Below are 18120 nucleotides of genomic sequence, written 5' to 3' on the forward strand. Positions count from 1 at the left end.
CTCGCATCTCCAGCAGGAAACGTTTCCTCAAAAGTAGATTACTTTTTTGTAAAATGTTTCTCAACATTCAATTTTTGACGAGGCTGAAGTCGCTTCTCATTCACCAGCTTCTTCTTCTAATTTCCCCATTCCACCTTAAGTGGTGCCTGAGGCGGGAGAATGTAACTGCTGCGACATTTAAGGTGGAATGGGAAAATTTGTTGCAGATTACATATCAGGAAACCAGCTGGAGGGATTACAAATGCAAATAAGTTAATTCGTCTGTAAATTATCAACATTGGTCAAGCTTTGTGCCAACTTTCACAATTAAAAGTTGGTGAATTATATTAATTGATGAATGAAAACAACATAAAAACTATATAAAATCATGAATTTTGTCAAACTGAAGAGGCACTAGAGAAAATTGCATAATGCATTCATAATAATAACAGATTAAAACCTAATTTTAGATCAGAACACCTTTATAAAGGAATAGCAACAAAACTAGCCTGCATAATAATAATAATAATAATAATAATAATAATAATTTCTTTGATTTCTCTAAAGCATTTATGATATTTATAGTTGGTTTCATTCTAAAGGATGAACAGAGGTTGGAATATATTAAAGTATTGATGAATTATGGTAGCTAAAGCCGCACAAGTGCTGCAAGTGGACCACAAGGTCATAAAATAAAACACAAAAAATGTACAGTATGGGCCCTTTAAGAGTGCACAGGTGTTATGTAATGATTGAGGCTGTAAGGAACGTGGCGCTTTACTCTCTATATTGACTTGATTCTACATTGTGTTGGAAGTACTACAGAAAAGGGTGCGGCTGTTAGGTGAACTCGATTACAGCTGATACAAAGTATGTGCTGAGCCGAAAGGGGAATACCACTTCCTGAACGTGTGAGAACAGCTGGATTTGATTAGTTCTGCTCTCATGCTGTTCATGTAGCAGAACTGGAGGAAAAACAACATGATAAAGTCATGAGCACACGCCTGTCTGGATCCCACACTTTCAGTCATTAATCATTACTGTCTTTGACTCATCGATCATAATGAGACAGAGAGGGCAAAACCAGTGATGGGCAATAGCACCAGTTGTGCAGCATTTTTAGTTTTTTGGTATTTGTTTTGCAAAGTCATGCTTACACACACCAGCACACCCGGTGACTGGCTAACTGTCAGCAATGATACTGATTCTACTCAGCTAGACTTATTTACATGAAAAGCCGCGGTGTAAAGGCGCTTTATGCATTCAGAATGCATCTGAAATTGATGTTCACCTTACTGAGGCTGCTGGTAAACTGCCAATAGTGAACACTTATGAGGCACAGGGTCACCATCAGCACAAAGAAAGGGCAAAAGAGAAATCACTCAGTTGAGTGATGAAGAGTTCGCAGTATTGGTGAATGAAGTGCTTTTCCGCAACAGAATTTGCAAAACAAAGGAAAGCTAATGCCATCGGAGTCACTATGTGGGGACATCTGTGTTATTTTTGTCTAATTTTGTTGGTAAATGCAGTTGTATACAAACGTTGGGCACCACTGGTTAAATAACATATTGTTGATTTCTGAGTGAGAGTAGATTAACACATCCTACACAAACTGGGGGACACACTTCTGCGCATTTGAATGTACAGTTACCGTTTATTTGCTGAATTTAACATATTAAGGGGGAAAATGAAACATAACATTTTGCCTGTGCAAAAGATATGGCACATTTTTAGTACATTTTTTTTCCAGTATGTTGAATTAATATTTACCATATTTTCCAAGTTTGCTTGCACACACCAGCACACCTCGTGACTGGCTGATTGTCAGTAATGGTACTGATTCTACTCAGCTAGATTTATTTACATGAACAGGCGCAGTGTAAAATGCGCTTGATGTGTTCTGAATGCAACTGAGGCTGCTGGTAATTACATAGGACCACTAACAGTGAACACTTCTGAGCCACAGTGCCACCATCAGCACAAAGACAGAGCAAAAGAAAAATGCTCAGTTTAGTGACGAAGGGTTAGCAGTGGTAGTGAATGGAGTTCATTTGCAGAAAAGAACGTCTGCACATTTGAATGCACAGTTATTGTTTATTTAATGAATTTAATGTATTAAGCTGAAGATTTTAAACATAAAAATTTTAACATAAAATTTGGCCTGTGCAAAAGTTATGGCACATTTTATATTAGATTTTTTTCCCAATATGTTGAACTCAGCAAGTTAATATAAATTGTGCACTAAAATGTGTAGACAATGCAATATTTGCCAAGTTTGTTCCCTGTAGAGGATGTGTTAACTTCCTCTGGTCTCCCAATGACTTTTACATTCTGTGAAGAGGCTGAGAAAATGTGTGCAAAACTGGCCATTGTGAATTGAATGAAATAAATAATTGCCCACAATTTGAATGGGGTTTTGTATGATTCTCTTTCAGTTGTGCATGTATGAGAGTTTTCTCAGTCACATTTTTTCAGCCTTTTGTTTAGGCTTGTAAACATAAGCACACACACTTTTTGGAAGAATGCACCCAATTTGTGCCTAAAAACAGGCTTTATATAGTACATCTGATTTGTACACATAAGTGGTCTAACTTTCACGACCATGTGTTGCAGGAGGAGAAGATGGTGAATGGCTCCTGGATGAAGAAGAATGGGGTGATGCAGAGAGAGAGACCACCAGGCAGAGAATCACCTATAGAGGACAAGGTATGACCACGTTTAATGCCAAACACAGTCGTGTTAACACATGAAGAATTGAGTGCAGTCGCTGCTCCGGCTGTTTTAAGATCTATTTGGTCACAGAGACACACAAGTATCCTACTCAAATATGTATTTTACTTGCCACAGTTTGAGCCCAGCAGTTTGCACAATGGTAATTGGTGGTCATAAGCTTTCATTACTTGTTGGCTCAAGTGCAAAACTAAATACACAGGCATGACACACTAGACATGTTTAGGATGATTAATTGGCTGATTTGGTGTCGAAAATAAAATGCTCCAAAGTTTGAATAGCAAAATAAACAAACTGGGAACTAAGAGACTAAAAATGTAACAGCGGGAAACGTAGATTACTTTATTTACAAACATACTTGAGAAGAAGTGAATATATTATCATTTGAAAATACTTAGAAAAGTAAAAATACCTTAGAAGCACATCAATTTACAGTCAGTTTACCTAGACAGGTGAGTATGAGGTATTGGGTAAAATGCAACATGGTTTTTGTTTCATCCAGTTAAACCTGTACAAGTAAAATGTGCTTTTGGTCATGTTCTTGTTTTCCCATATTTGTCCAGCGGTTGGATAGATACTGCTCTAAATTCATCCTGGCGACACTTTTTATGCCATGAAATGAACTTTTTTTTATCTGAAGCGTTTTCTGATTACACCTGTCTATGTGTATCCTGCCTTCTGTCCAATGACTGCTGGGATAGGCTCCAGCACCCCCCGCAACCCTGGGGGAGACGCGGCTTAGAAAATGTGTGTGTGTGTGTGTGTGTGTGTGTGTGTGTGTGTTTTCTGATTACTGTATAAGAATCCATTATTTTAGCTAGAATAGTGCATTTGAAGCAGAAGCCTGTTGCTAGGCAGTTGCTAAGATGTTTCTAGGCAGTTGCTATGGCATGAGGGTTGTGAACTGAGTGGTTGTTGAGGGGTTGCCAAACAGTCGCTATATGTTGTGAAAAATGAATGGGAGTCTATGGAAACACACATAGAGGAATGATGGTGGATTAGAACTTGGGAACCTGCCCTGAGTGAATGCATGCAGTTGGGTGGCTGTAAGTCAAACAAAATACATGGCTTGTTTAAGGGGAAAAATTAAGAGACATAAAAAAAAAAAAAGACAAACGGGTGAGTGCGGGTCAGAACAACACGGAATTCGTGCTTGAGGACCTGCCCTGAGATAGATTATGCAAAACTGAGTACTTCGGTCAAGAAGAGGTACAGTCGATGGACTTTTTACCCTATTCGTTCCCATGGAAAAAAATCTGAATTTAATCAAAATCTGTACAAAAACCATACGTTGGATCAAAAAGCTGTATACAGGCACACCATTCCCGATCAGACCAAACATTCCGGAGTTGGAACAGTGTCAATACTTTGAAAACTGCAGGATGAATTAGTGGACAAAAATAAGGCAGGAAAAAGAAGAAGTATATAAATTGGATACCAGTAATGTTGCAAACTTTGCAGTGGTGCAATCACTAATTGCTTTCTTGGTGGCTGTAATATTCACAGTTTTGAAGCATCCAGTTAAATCACAGTGAGAGCTAAAATGCAGCCTCCATACTGTGAGTTTATTTTCAACTAAGCTGCCCAAAGTAAGCAAGGAGAGCAGTCCATTTCCCCATATGAATTCAAAATAGTGGCGCTACTCCTGTAAAGTGCTGCTTTTTCTGCGTAACCCCACTCTGTCAATCAGTCTGCTGACTTGTGAGAAGCGATTGGCTGCTATTAATAATACAAACTGTGATGAAACACACGACTATATGTACTGAAAAACATCTGTGTGTGTTCAAAACACATCAAGGCAGAGGACATAAAGTTTAGTCGACATCAGACACAGACTGGAACTTTTCCTGGACGCCCGAGAGTTGAGGTAAAGTGTCCGTGCTTGGTAGGAAATATTACAAAATGTTTGTCTCAGCTCAGCAAAGTTACTCGGGTAAATTCATTCTACTTTTGTAAGCTGACTATATAGACTCCAATGTGCATTTCCTTCTCATACTGCAGCTGGGCTTGATGTCTGTCTCTCTTCTGTCACGCCCAGTGTGAACTTCGCTTAACAATGATGTAGCTTTGTAGTCATTTCAGAATCAAGTGTTTCTGCTTCTACATGCTCTAAACGTCACTAGACTGAGATATATAAGAAATATATATAATCTGCTCTATCGCCTGCTGTTCATTGCTGGTTGGTAGTCCAGGCTTCTGTTGTGCGCAAGTATGAAGGACTAGTGGACTGAGTGGATAGACCATTTCCAGAGGCAAACACTCAGGGCCTTCAACCATAATGGTTTCTGTGACATAAACATACATATATTTCTGTCATTTTTAGTTCTTTTATAATTCGCTAATTTTACAGCAGAAGGAAAAAACATACATTACTGTCAATGTAAGTCAATGGAACCAGATTTTTTTCTAAGCACTTTTGGGTCATTTCTTCTGGTCCATTCATCATGAAATTTACTACCAGTATAAAGGGCAACAGGCAATTTCAATTTATGCCATAAAGTGAAAAACGGCAAAAATTGAGATGCAAGGTTTTGTTCTGACTTGATTGACGAAATGACAGAGATGTGCTTGTTGTATATAAACTCCACACGTATTACAGTACCACTTTCGGTTTGAAGTATATAAGATTAAATTTGTGGACCACTCAATGGAAAATTGTCATATCAGGTATTTTTCCCCATCGTATCTAGGTAGATACATCCGAACAAACTCTCTTATTCTTTTAGGTAGGACTCCAGGGGCTGAAGGCCATGTCTGATTAATCACATAATTAGGAATATAATTATAGACATATATAATTAGGCAAACATAACTTCAAAGTGACAGAGGAATCAACTCATCACATCTTGATTCCCAGCACATGGGGCCACTTTAGATAGCATAAAACATTATTCCAGGCCTTATAGAAGTCTTAGATACATCACTGACTGTGAATGAGTTGGAGTGGAGGCAGTTCTACCTCAGGGCTCTTTACTGAAAAAATCACTGTAAAAATGCTTCAGGGGAAAATGATTGTTTTTGTCTGTAACAAGCTTCAGATAAAGCTCACTCTTAAAAAAGATGGTTCTCCAAGGGTTCTTTAATACAGAAAATGGTTCATTATAAAGCCATGAACACTCAAAGAACCCTTTGCAAGACTCTTTAAATGGTTCAGATTGATGGAGAATGTGCTGTAGATGTTTCTGTATAGAGCCTTTTAAAAAGGGTTATATAGCACCTAAAAGGGTTCTTCTATTGTTAGAATATGAAAGCTGTAACAATAGATGAACACTTTTTGGTGCTATATAGAACCCATTTAAAAAAAATCTATATAAAGAACTATATTTAAACACACTCCATCAAACTGGAGAACCCTTTATAATGCAAAGAACCCTTTAATCATGCAAAATGTTCTTTGAGTGTTCATGGTTCTATATAGAACTATTTGCTTTAGTAAAGAGCCCTAGAATAGCCGTCTTTTTTAAATGCGCTGTTTTTGGTATATAAAACTGCGCTAAGGTCGTAAGTGGGGAAAAATAAAAATCAAGGAAAAGTAGTCAATGTGCCCCTTAAACGTAATGTAACTGTATGTTCAGGGAAAGTGTGTGTATATATAGTCCTGATGCCGCACAGCCTCTGTACTGTAGGCTGGGCTGCAGAAACACAACACCGCCACTCAGGACTTTTTGTCACTGTCCATTTCCCAACCTCCAGAACTGAACACTCAGCAGCCATGCACAAAGAGTCTGACCATGCACATATGCACAGTCAGTAAGACAGAAACATATTTACAGCAGCACCTAAATATGGAAGGTGTTCACACCCATATACAAACACAATGGTGATGTTCTATACTTTAAACACACATACTTGTTATTGTACCGTTGACCTGGACATGGAGTCATACATGTGTGTATCCTATAAGTCAATCAGCAGTTTCTTTTGCTCCAGTAATCATGAAATTTACACACAATGTGAAGAGCAGCAGATTTTCATATTATGTAAAAAAATTAAAAATGCTAAAAATGGAGATATGAGGTTTTGGTCCGACAGCAGATACATATATATAGGATATGTCCATATGCAATGATAATTTGGTGTGTGGTTGTAAACTATTTATTTGTGTAGTTTGTGTTCATTTGCTGAGAAAAGTGTTTGAATGAACAAAATTTATATATATATATATATATATATATATATATATATATATATATATATATATATATATATATATATAATAATTAGTGATTTTATGTATGTTAGTGTGTTTGTTTAACCATTTCCAAGCCTCTCCTTGAGGAAGTCCAGTATTATATGTAGTTAAAAAGCAGCTCCTGGTTTGACCAATCAGTGCTCAGTAAATTGAGCTCATGATGTAATTGATGATATTAACGAGTCTCTGTGGTGGCTGTGAAGGTGTCAAGGAAAAATATGGACCCAAGAAATTCTTGTTACTTTTTATTGTTATTATGTTTATTTGAATTATGAGTATGACTTTATTCTAATGTATATTGTCATATATATATATACTATAAATATGGACATACAAGGTTCTGCCCAGACAATGACAAGATGTATGAAAATCTAAGAATTTTTTAAGCTTAATCTTGAGCTCAGTTACAGTGGTGAACCTTTATAGAGGCAAGACTGCTTAGTTAGTCCTGTAGGTCTCCCTGCACCTCTCTGGTTTTACTACACTCACACAGAGATGGAAATCTGACCCGTGTTGTCTTCCTCAGCACTCTTGTGGTGTGAGCAATGGTGTTGGACCCAGAGTGTACGGTGTGGTGCAGCGGACGGGCGAGCAGCAGCAGCAGGAAGTGACGGCCCGCGAGTGGCCAGTCAGTCATTTGAGAGATGAGATGAGGTACATCAAAGAGGTGAGTAGACACACAGACTGGGGGAGAGGGGGGAAATGATGGGGGGAGAATAGTGATGACAGAGAGACATCAGAGATGAGAAATGCATTATACTGCACGATATGGACAAAATATCATGTTGCAGTTCTCTTACAACATATTGTGATTGTGATATTCCTTGCAAAATATTAAAACAAGAAAAAAATATCAGTGGACCAATAGAATTTTTCCAAAATGACTTAGCATAAATACTTGTTATATTAACTGATACTGAACGTTTTTGTTTTCTCCAGTAAAGTTACTATTTTGTAGATACATGTTTTTGACAATGATACATGAATACCTTGATTCTTCAAAACATCCACAGAAAAACTCATCTGGAGCTGTGATTTGTCAGGATAATCTCAGTACACAGTAAAAATACATTGCGATTGGACAAAGGGTTCATTTACATATTGCAGACTCCTGAGACATCAGTATTGCAAAGGTCAAAATCACAATAATGTTTAACAAACAACATAATGCGCATCTCTACTGTAGGCCTCAATTTAGTTTATCAGCAGTATACTACTGCACCCTTACGTCTTCAGAGACTTAAATCTTAATAGAATGAGTGCATTTACATGCACTACGTAATCTGATCATTATCAGATTTCTGCAGCTATCTGATTATTCAAATTCTCATGTAAATGGCATACTTCAATTTCTAAGATCGGAACAAGGTCTAGAAATCTGATTAAGAAATCTAATAAAGAGAGCTGGATTGTAGCTCAGTAATCAGATTTCTCAGTGCATGTAAACTCTTTCTCGGATTTCTTTCGGATTTCTCAGGCTGCACGTGAGCGAAAACAGACAACAGTACCTGAAATAAGTCAGCGTTGTTATGAGATGGCAGCAAAACTTTTGGAGCAACGCTGAAACCAAACTCATGCTTGATTAAATGAAGGATTTAAATATTCTTCATCTTCTAGATGATGTACAGTACTGTGCAAAAGTTTTGGGCATCTAAGCAAATGTTTAAACAGTTGACCTCAGCAGTGAGTTTATCACAATATACATTAGAATAAAGTTGTATTCATAATTCAAATAAACAGAAAAACAATAAAAAGGAACAAGTATTTCTTGGGTCCATATTTTTCCTTGACACCTTCACAGCCGCCACAGAGACTCGTTAATATCATCAATTACATCATGAGCTCAATTTACTGAAGCACTGATTGGTCAAACCAGGAGCTGCTTTTTAACTACATATAATACTGGGCTTCCTCGAGGAGAGGCTTGGAAATGGTTAAACAAACACACTAACATCCAGAAAATCACTATTGATTATATATAATCATTATTAATTAATATTCTATGAATTTTGTTTATTCAAATATTAACACTTTTCTAAGCAAATAAACACAAACTACACAAATAAATAGATTTTGAAAATGTGTCTTGGGTGCCTAAAACTTTCACCCAGTACTGTATGTTCATATTTTCAGGTAAAGTGGGTGAATGTTTTTTTATTATTTTTAAAAAGCCTCAGCATGAAGTTTTAATTTTATGTTTCACTTGCGTCACATTGTCTTCTGTGAGCTTATTGGTTGGTGGCAAAGCAGAAATCTGATTAATGTCTGACTCATGTAGACCCAGAGTTTCCCCATTATCTGATTACCTAAGAACATGCACACACATTAATTGGATTACTCACAAAATCTGATTTTCTGCAGTTATTGGATTATGAAGTGCATGTAAACACACTCAGTGACACATAAACAATGTAGCATCACAACAAAACGTGTCTTAGAAACAGCCGATTGAGATTTGGCGAAAACGAAGTTGTTGACTTTAATGTAAGCTTATAGAAAGTGATTGAATTTATAAATATTTTTAAAGTATTTCTATTAGTACGATCATTGTTAAATGTTCACACAATGTAAAGAGCAGCCGACATTATCAAATAATAAAACAAAATAATAAAAGGGAAAAAAAAATTGAGGTTTTGGTGACACCAACTCGCGTTATACACAGCAAGAACAATGTATTTACTACCGTAACCGTACTTAAGTAAATTATGTTATACTGTTCATTTAATTTCCAGAATAAGCTTTAATACAAACATGGAAAATGGAAACAAAAGTAAAATAACTCAACTGGAAAAGTAAAGTTACGTTTATCTTGCAGGTGCGGGACTCCTTAGAAAAGGTCAGAGAGCGGATGTATGGCCAGTTTGGAGGAATGCAGCAATCCGTGGAGAAACTCTCCCAGGAATTAAGGGTGAGGACATCCTCTTTCAGAGAGACAGCCTAATTCTGTGTTTATGTTGTATTTACTAACTGTGATTACAGGCTTCGTCACAGCTTCCAGAAGAATGTAATAACAGGAACTGCACTGATGCTCATGGACCGTGGAGCATATTTTTAATTGGTTATCATTTTGCTGCACTTCAGCATTTTGTTTCTTTGCCGTCACTCGCTGTAGACTGCATAACTATGAAGATGAGAGATTTTAAATCCTAATGAATTTCACGATGCAAAGAAGCCTTTAATCATGCAAAGGGTTCTTTGAGTGTTCTCAAGTGTTGCAGGTCTGTGTACCAAAACCAACTCACTTAAAAAAGATGATTCTTCAAGGGTTCTTTGAGTGTTCATGGTTCTATTAAGAACCATTTTCTTTACTAAAGAGCCTTTTGCATGATTAACCCTTGTGTGGTGTTCAGGTCTGTGGGACCCATTTTCAATGTTTACCAAAAGAAAAATGATGCAGTTTATTATTATTTCAGCCTCAGATTCCTGGCATTTGCTCATTTTCTGTAAACAAAATGTTCATCCCCGACATTTATATTACGCGTTGTGACGGCATGAACCCACAGCGAATAACAGTGTGGAGGTGCTTTCTTTGCATTGTGAAAGGGTTCTCCAGGTGGATGGATGTAGAGTGTTTAAATAGTTCCGTATAGAGCTTTTTTGAAAAGGGCTGTATATAGTACCAACAAGGTTCTTCTATTGTTACAGCCTTCTAATTCATAACAATAGAAGAACCATTTTGGGTCCTATGTAGAATTACAGTACTGTGTGAAAGTCTTAGGCACCCAAGACACATTTTCAAAATCTATTTATTTGTGTAGTTTGTGATTATTTGCTGAGAAAAGTGTTAATATTTGAATAAACAAAATGTATAGAATATTAATTAATAATGATTATATGTGTGTATAAATATATATATATATATGCACACACACACACACACACACACACACATATATATATATATATATATATATATATATATATATATATATATATATATATATGTGTGTGTGTGGGTGTGTGTGTGTGTGTGTATATATGTGTGTGTGTGTGTGCATATATATATATATATATATATATATATATATATATATATATATATATATATATATATATATATATATATACAACCCCACCCCAATTCCAATGAAGTTGGGACGTTGTGTAAAGCATAAATAAAAACAGAATATGATGATTTGCAAATCCTTTTCAACCTCTATTCAATTGAATACACTACAAAGACAAGATATTTAATGTTCAAACAGATAAACCTTATTGTTTTTTGCAAATATTCACTCATTTTGCATTTGATGCCTGCAACATGTTCCAAAGAAGTTGGGATAGGGGCAACAAAAGACTGGAAAAGTTGAGGAATGCTCAAGAAACACCTGTTTGGAACATTCCACAGGTGAACAGGTTAATTAGAAACAGGTGAGTGTCATGATTGGGTATAAAGAGAGCATCCCTGAAAGGCTCAGTTGTTCACAAGCAAGGATGTGAACAATTGCGTGAGCAAATAGTCCAACAGTTTAAGAACAATGTTTCTCAACGTGCAATTGCAAGGAATTTAGGGATTTCATCATCTACAGTCCATAATATCATCAAAAGATTCAGAGAATCTGGAGAAATCTCTGCAAGTAAGCGGCAAGGCAGAAAACCAACATTGAATGCCCGTGACCTTCGATACACATCTATGAAGGCACCATTAATGCTGAAAGGTACATACAGATTTTGGAGCAACATCTGCTGCCACCCAAGCAACGTCTTTTTCAGGGACGTCCTGCTTATTTCATCAAGACGATGCCAAGCCACATTCTGCACATGTTACAACAGCGTGGCTTCATAGTAAAAGAGTGCGGGTACTAGACTGGCCTGCCTGCAGTCCAGACCTGCCTCCCATTGAAAATGTGTGGCGCGTTATGAAGCACAAAATACGACAATGGAGACCCCGGACTGTTGAACAACTGAAGTTGTACATCAAGCAAGAATGGGAAAGAATTCCACCTACAAAGCTTCAACAGTTAGTGTCCTCAGTTCCCAAACACTTATTGAGTGTTGTTAAAAGGAAAGGTGATGTAACACAGTGGTAAACACGCCCCTGTCCAAACTTCTTTGGAATGTGTTGCAGGCATAAAATTCAAAATGATTTGCAAAAAACAATAAAGTTAACATTAAACATCTTGTCTTTGTAGTGTATTCAATTGAATATAGGTAGAAAAGGATTTGCAAATCATCGTGTTCTGTTTTTATTTATGTTTTACACAACGTACCAACTTCATTGGAATTGGGGTTGTATATATATAATCATTATTAATTTTTATATATATATAACCCTTATCACGCAGATCATTCTCTGAGTGTTCCTAGGTCCTAGAGCCATTTTCTTTCCTTTACCCTTCAAGATCCATCTTTTTTAACAGTGCACCTGGCTAGTTGCAAGGCATGTTTCACTGGAAGTATGAGAATTTCATACAGTCCTCAATCATTCTGCCCTTGCACCGGCCATCCCCCCCGTTTCACAATGCATGGTATAATTTATTTTAGGACACTCCTCCAGTGAAATGCTGACTGAACTGCCAAGTCTTCTCTAATGTAATACTCTGTTTCTGCACAGATGGCGAACTCTCAGAAGCGTTATTTGGAGGCGGAGGTGAAGACAGGAAGACAGGCCATGCAGAGTTTTGATCAGATGAACAGCTCTCTCATATCAGCCAACATCGACCTGCAGGTACACCATCAGGTCCAATAAATACTACCCAGCAATAATTACGAACCCGCAGCACAAGACAGTACGAGACAGGCAGTAAGATAAATACACAAGAATGTGTAGGAATGTGAGCAGTGAATAGGAATACAGACCTGAACAGATTAACTGAGCAGATTGTTTGTAATCTATAACAGCAGGATAGGAAAGCACAAGTGAAGTAGCCCATCACGTTTTAAAAGGACCTGAACTGTGTTTGTAAGTGGGTGGGGTCCAAATAAGTCATCTTTGTGATAGCTGACAGCAGCTTGATTTATAATCACTTTAAATGTTGACACAAATGAGGAAAGTGAGAGTAGCCAGAGAGAAAGATTAACCAGTTTGGTGGGTTAGTTTTTATGCAGGAAATTAACTTCAGCCACACAAAAGCCATAGATGAGCATATTCTGCCTTGGTGGACCACGTTTCTGTTTAACCCTTGTGTGGTGATCAGGACTGTGGGACCCATTATCAATGTTTACCAAAAGAAAAAAATGATGCGATTTATTATTATTTCAACCTCAGATTCTTATTGTCTGTAAAGAACATATAAAATAATACATTTTCAGTGTCTTCACCCTGTTCGCCCCCCATAATAATAATAAAAGTGTGGAGGTGCTGTGTCCTTCACTCTGTTCTCCTCCTACATGGTCTGCTGTTAGTGTGTGTGTGCGTGTGTGTGTGTGTCTGTGTGTGAATGTGTGTGTGTGCGTGTGTAAGGCTGGACAACATGGACAGGCTGCTGACTGGCTACAGCTGCTAAAGGAGAACCCTACAATGTCCACTTGTGATTTTTTTTAAACATCTGGTATTTTTACATAGTTGTTATGACTGTATTGATTTAAAAAACAACACATCAACACCACACAAGGATTAAATGTACCCTGGGACCAGTATATTATGGCTTTAGTCAACCAAACTGGTCAAATGACATTTTATTGATTTTTTTATTATTATTCATATAAGTTAACACATCCCCTACAGTGAACAAACTCCTGTGCATTTTAATGCACAGTTACTGGTAGTTTGAATTTAACATATTTGACAAAACAAAAGCAAAAGTTATGGCACATTTTATATATTTGTAATATGATAAACTCTGCCCTAAACCTTGCATTAAAATGCCATATTTTGTGTGTTTTCTTGTCAAAGGACAAAAATAGGCATCATAAGAAGCCTAAAAGTGATAGTTGGGTCACACAGATGTAGTTGATGAGCCAAGACATGTTAGGTGTCTAAAGGTTGCTGCTTTTGCTCTGGTGTTACGAGGCTAATGTAGCTAACAGACAATGGAAGTTTATAGCCACCAGGTTAGCACTGTGCGAACTGCATGCCTACATCATCACATATTGGCCTCAAACTGTGTAGAGGTGTCCAGTAATCTTAGATAGACTTGCTGTTATCTATAAAAATGGACTAACATACAGGCAAAATTGAGGAAGCAGGGTGGAATATTTTTAGCTTTGCAACATACTTGTGGTCATTTTTATAGATAAGTTTGTGTCAGAGTCAGAAACCAGATTTGCAAGTCTGTTAGAGATTATTTATATCTTGAAATGATTCATTTGTACATCAGCTTCCATTCTTTGTCATCTACTAAAGAAGCACACTTCATTTAACAAGTGTCTTCACCTAAGCGATCAAGATTAATAACTGAATATAAAGCCTAGAGTTGAAAGTGCTAAGTTTAGAAGTCTCTTCTCCATCCTGAGTGTGTGTTTTGTTTCTGTGTTGTAGAAAGCCCTGTTGGAGAGCTGTAATGGTCGTGTGGGGAACAGGGAGGAGATGAGGGCTCTGCGTAGCTCCTTCGAGAAAACTGAAGAGAGACTGAGGGAACGTGAGAAGCAGCTGGCCGCTGCCCAGGCCGAAAACCAGGCGCTAAAATTACAGGTGTCCGGCTCAATACACAAATACACACAACTCTGTATTCCTGACATTCTGGGGTGTTTCCCTGTTCTTCTGTAGGAGTGCTGCACTCCATTTAACCCAACCCTAAAATTAACCCCCAAAAAACAAGAGATTAGCTTTGGCCTCTTTTACTTTAGCTAATAAATGCTGCAGTTGCAGGGGAAAAAAGCAATTTTCATCATGAGGAGCCAACAAATGTCCCTGCACCCAGGCCTGTCATGATCATGATATTCAGCCGACTGATATATTGCCTTATAAATAATTGTGATGAAAAGTTTAATTGTCTTTATTGTTTTGTGTGCAGCTATTAAAGTACGAGCCTAAAGTGGCCAAATTGGCTCCCAACTGACAAGAGACACAGCTTGAGCTCAAATAAACAAACATCACTTACTGCCGCCCTCTGTAGGTGTTATTAACAAACATCAAATAAACAAACGTCACTCACCGCCGCCCTCTAAAGGCGTTATTAACAAACATCAAATAAACAAACATCACTCACTGCCGCCCTCTAAAGGTGTTATTAACAAACATCAAATAAACAAACATCACTCACTGCCGCCCTCTAAAGGTGTTATTAACAGACATCAAATAAACAAACGTCACTCACTGCCGCCCTCTAAAGGTGTTATTAACAAACATCAAATAAACAAACGTCACTCACCGCCGCCCTCTAAAGGCGTTATTAACAGACATCAAATAAACAAACATCACTCACTGCCGCCCTCTAAAGGTGTTATTAACAGACATCAAATAAACAAACGTCACTCACTGCCGCCCTCTAAAGGTGTTATTAACAAACATCAAATAAACAAACGTCACTCACTGCCGCCCTCTAAAGGTGTTATTAACAAACATCAAATAAACAAACGTCACTCACTGCCGCCCTCTAAAGGTGTTATTAACAAACATCAAATAAACAAACGTCACTCACTGCCGCCCTCTAAAGGTGTTATTAACAAACATCAAATAAACAAACGTCACTCACCGCCGCCCTCTAAAGGTGTTATTAACAAACATCAAATAAACAAACGTCACTCACCGCCGCCCTCTAAAGGCGTTATTAACAGACATCAAATAAACAAACATCACTCACCGCCGCCCTCTAAAGGTGTTATTAACAGACATCAGAGAAACAAACATCACTCACTGCCGCCCTCTAAAGGTGTTATTAACAGACATCAGATAAACAAACATCACTCACCGCCGCCCTCTAAAGGTGTTATTAACAGACATCACATAAACAAACATCACTCACCGCCGCCCTCTAAAGGTGTTATTAACAGACATCAGAGAAACAAACGTCACTCACCGCCGCCCTCTAAAGGTGTTATTAACAAACATCAAATAAACAAACGTCACTCACTGCCGCCCTCTAAAGGTGTTATTAACAAACATCAAATAAACAAACGTCACTCACCGCCGCCCTCTAAAGGCGTTATTAACAGACATCAAATAAACAAACATCACTCACTGCCGCCCTCTAAAGGTGTTATTAACAGACATCAGAGAAACAAACATCACTCACCGCCGCCCTCTAAAGGTGTTATTAACAGACATCAGAGAAACAAACATCACTCACCGCCGCCCTCTAAAGGTGTTATTAACAGACATCAGAGAAACAAACGTCACTCACCGCCGCCCTCTAAAGGCGTTATTAACAGACATCAAATAAACAAACATCACTCACTGCCGCCCTCTAAAGGTGTTATTAACAGACATCAGAGAAACAAACGTCACTCACCGCCGCCCTCTAAAGGTGTTATTAACAGACATCAAATAAACAAACATCACTCACTGCCGCCCTCTAAAGGCGTTATTAACAAACATCAGATAAACAAACGTCACTCACTGCCGCCCTCTAAAGGTGTTATTAACAGACATCAAATAAACAAACGTCACTCACCGCCGCCCTCTAAAGGCGTTATTAACAAACATCAAATAAACAAACGTCACTCACTGCCGCCCTCTAAAGGTGTTATTAACAGACATCAAATAAACAAACGTCACTCACCGCCGCCCTCTAAAGGTGTTATTAACAAACATCAAATAAACAAACGTCACTCACCGCCGCCCTCTAAAGGTGTTATTAACAAACATCAAATAAACAAACGTCACTCACCGCCGCCCTCTAAAGGTGTTATTAACAAACATCAAATAAACAAACGTCACTCACTGCCGCCCTCTAAAGGCGTTATTAACAGACACCAAATAAACAAACGTCACTCACCGCCGCCCTCTAAAGGTGTTATTAACAAACATCAAATAAACAAACGTCACTCACTGCCGCCCTCTAAAGGTGTTATTAACAAACATCAAATAAACAAACGTCACTCACTGCCACCCTCTAAAGGCGTTATTAACAGACACCAAATAAACAAACGTCACTCACCGCCGCCCTCTAAAGTTGTTATTAACAGACATCAGAGAAACAAACGTCACTCACCGCCGCCCTCTAAAGGTGTTATTAACAAACATCAGAGAAACAAACGTCACTCACCGCCGCCCTCTAAAGGTGTTATTAACAGACATCAAATAAACAAACATCACTCACCGCCGCCCTCTAAAGGTGTTATTAACAAACATCAGATAAACAAACATCACTCACTGCCGCCCTCTAAAGGTGTTATTAACAGACATCAGATAAACAAACATCACTCACCGCCGCCCTCTAAAGGTGTTATTAACAGACATCAGAGAAACAAACGTCACTCACTGCCGCCCTCTAAAGGTGTTATTAACAGACATCAGATAAACAAACGTCACTCACCGCCGCCCTCTAAAGGTGTTATTAACAGACATCAGAGAAACAAACGTCACTCACTGCCGCCCTCTAAAGGTGTTATTAACAGACATCAGATAAACAAACGTCACTCACTGCCGCCCTCTAAAGGTGTTATTAACAGACATCAGAGAAACAAACGTCACTCACTGCCGCCCTCTAAAGGTGTTATTAACAGACATCAGATAAACAAACGTCACTCACCGCCGCCCTCTAAAGGTGTTATTAACAAACATCAGATAAACAAACGTCACTCACTGCCTCCCTCTAAAGGTGTTATTAACAGACATCAAATAAACAAACATCACTCACCGCCGCCCTCTAAAGGTGTTATTAACAAACATCAGATAAACAAACATCACTCACTGCCGCCCTCTAAAGGTGTTATTAACAGACATCAGATAAACAAACATCACTCACCGCCGCCCTCTAAAGGTGTTATTAACAGACATCAGATAAACAAACATCACTCACCGCCGCCCTCTAAAGGTGTTATTAACAGACATCAGAGAAACAAACGTCACTCACCGCCGCCCTCTAAAGGTGTTATTAACAAACATCAAATAAACAAACATCACTCACCGCCGCCCTCTAAAGGTGTTATTAACAGACATCAGATAAACAAACATCACTCACCGCCGCCCTCTAAAGGTGTTATTAACAGACATCAGATAAACAAACATCACTCACCGCCGCCCTCTAAAGGTGTTATTAACAGACATCAGAGAAACAAACGTCACTCACCGCCGCCCTCTAAAGGTGTTATTAACAAACATCAAATAAACAAACATCACTCACTGCCGCCCTCTAAAGGTGTTATTAACAGACATCAGATAAACAAACATCACT

At 38.1% G+C, this 18120-nt stretch overlaps 1 protein-coding gene across 3 annotated transcripts in view; it reads left to right on the forward strand.

Moving 5' to 3' along the window:
• The window catches only part of LOC108435653 (myocardial zonula adherens protein-like), a 54583-nt gene that overhangs the window by 18170 nt on the left and 18293 nt on the right, over window positions 1-18120 (forward strand). For all 3 annotated transcript variants that reach the window (XM_017711646.2, XM_017711645.1, XM_017711644.2), the window contains exons 3-7: window positions 2593-2685; window positions 7428-7568; window positions 9717-9809; window positions 12456-12569; window positions 14322-14474. In XM_017711646.2, coding sequence (XP_017567135.1) covers window positions 2593-2685; window positions 7428-7568; window positions 9717-9809; window positions 12456-12569; window positions 14322-14474 — 594 coding nt within the window. The remainder of the gene's footprint in view (window positions 1-2592; window positions 2686-7427; window positions 7569-9716; window positions 9810-12455; window positions 12570-14321; window positions 14475-18120) is intronic.

The sequence above is a fragment of the Pygocentrus nattereri genome, chromosome 25 (genome assembly GCF_015220715.1).
Source record: "Pygocentrus nattereri isolate fPygNat1 chromosome 25, fPygNat1.pri, whole genome shotgun sequence".
Classification (NCBI taxonomy): Eukaryota; Metazoa; Chordata; class Actinopteri; order Characiformes; family Serrasalmidae; genus Pygocentrus; species Pygocentrus nattereri.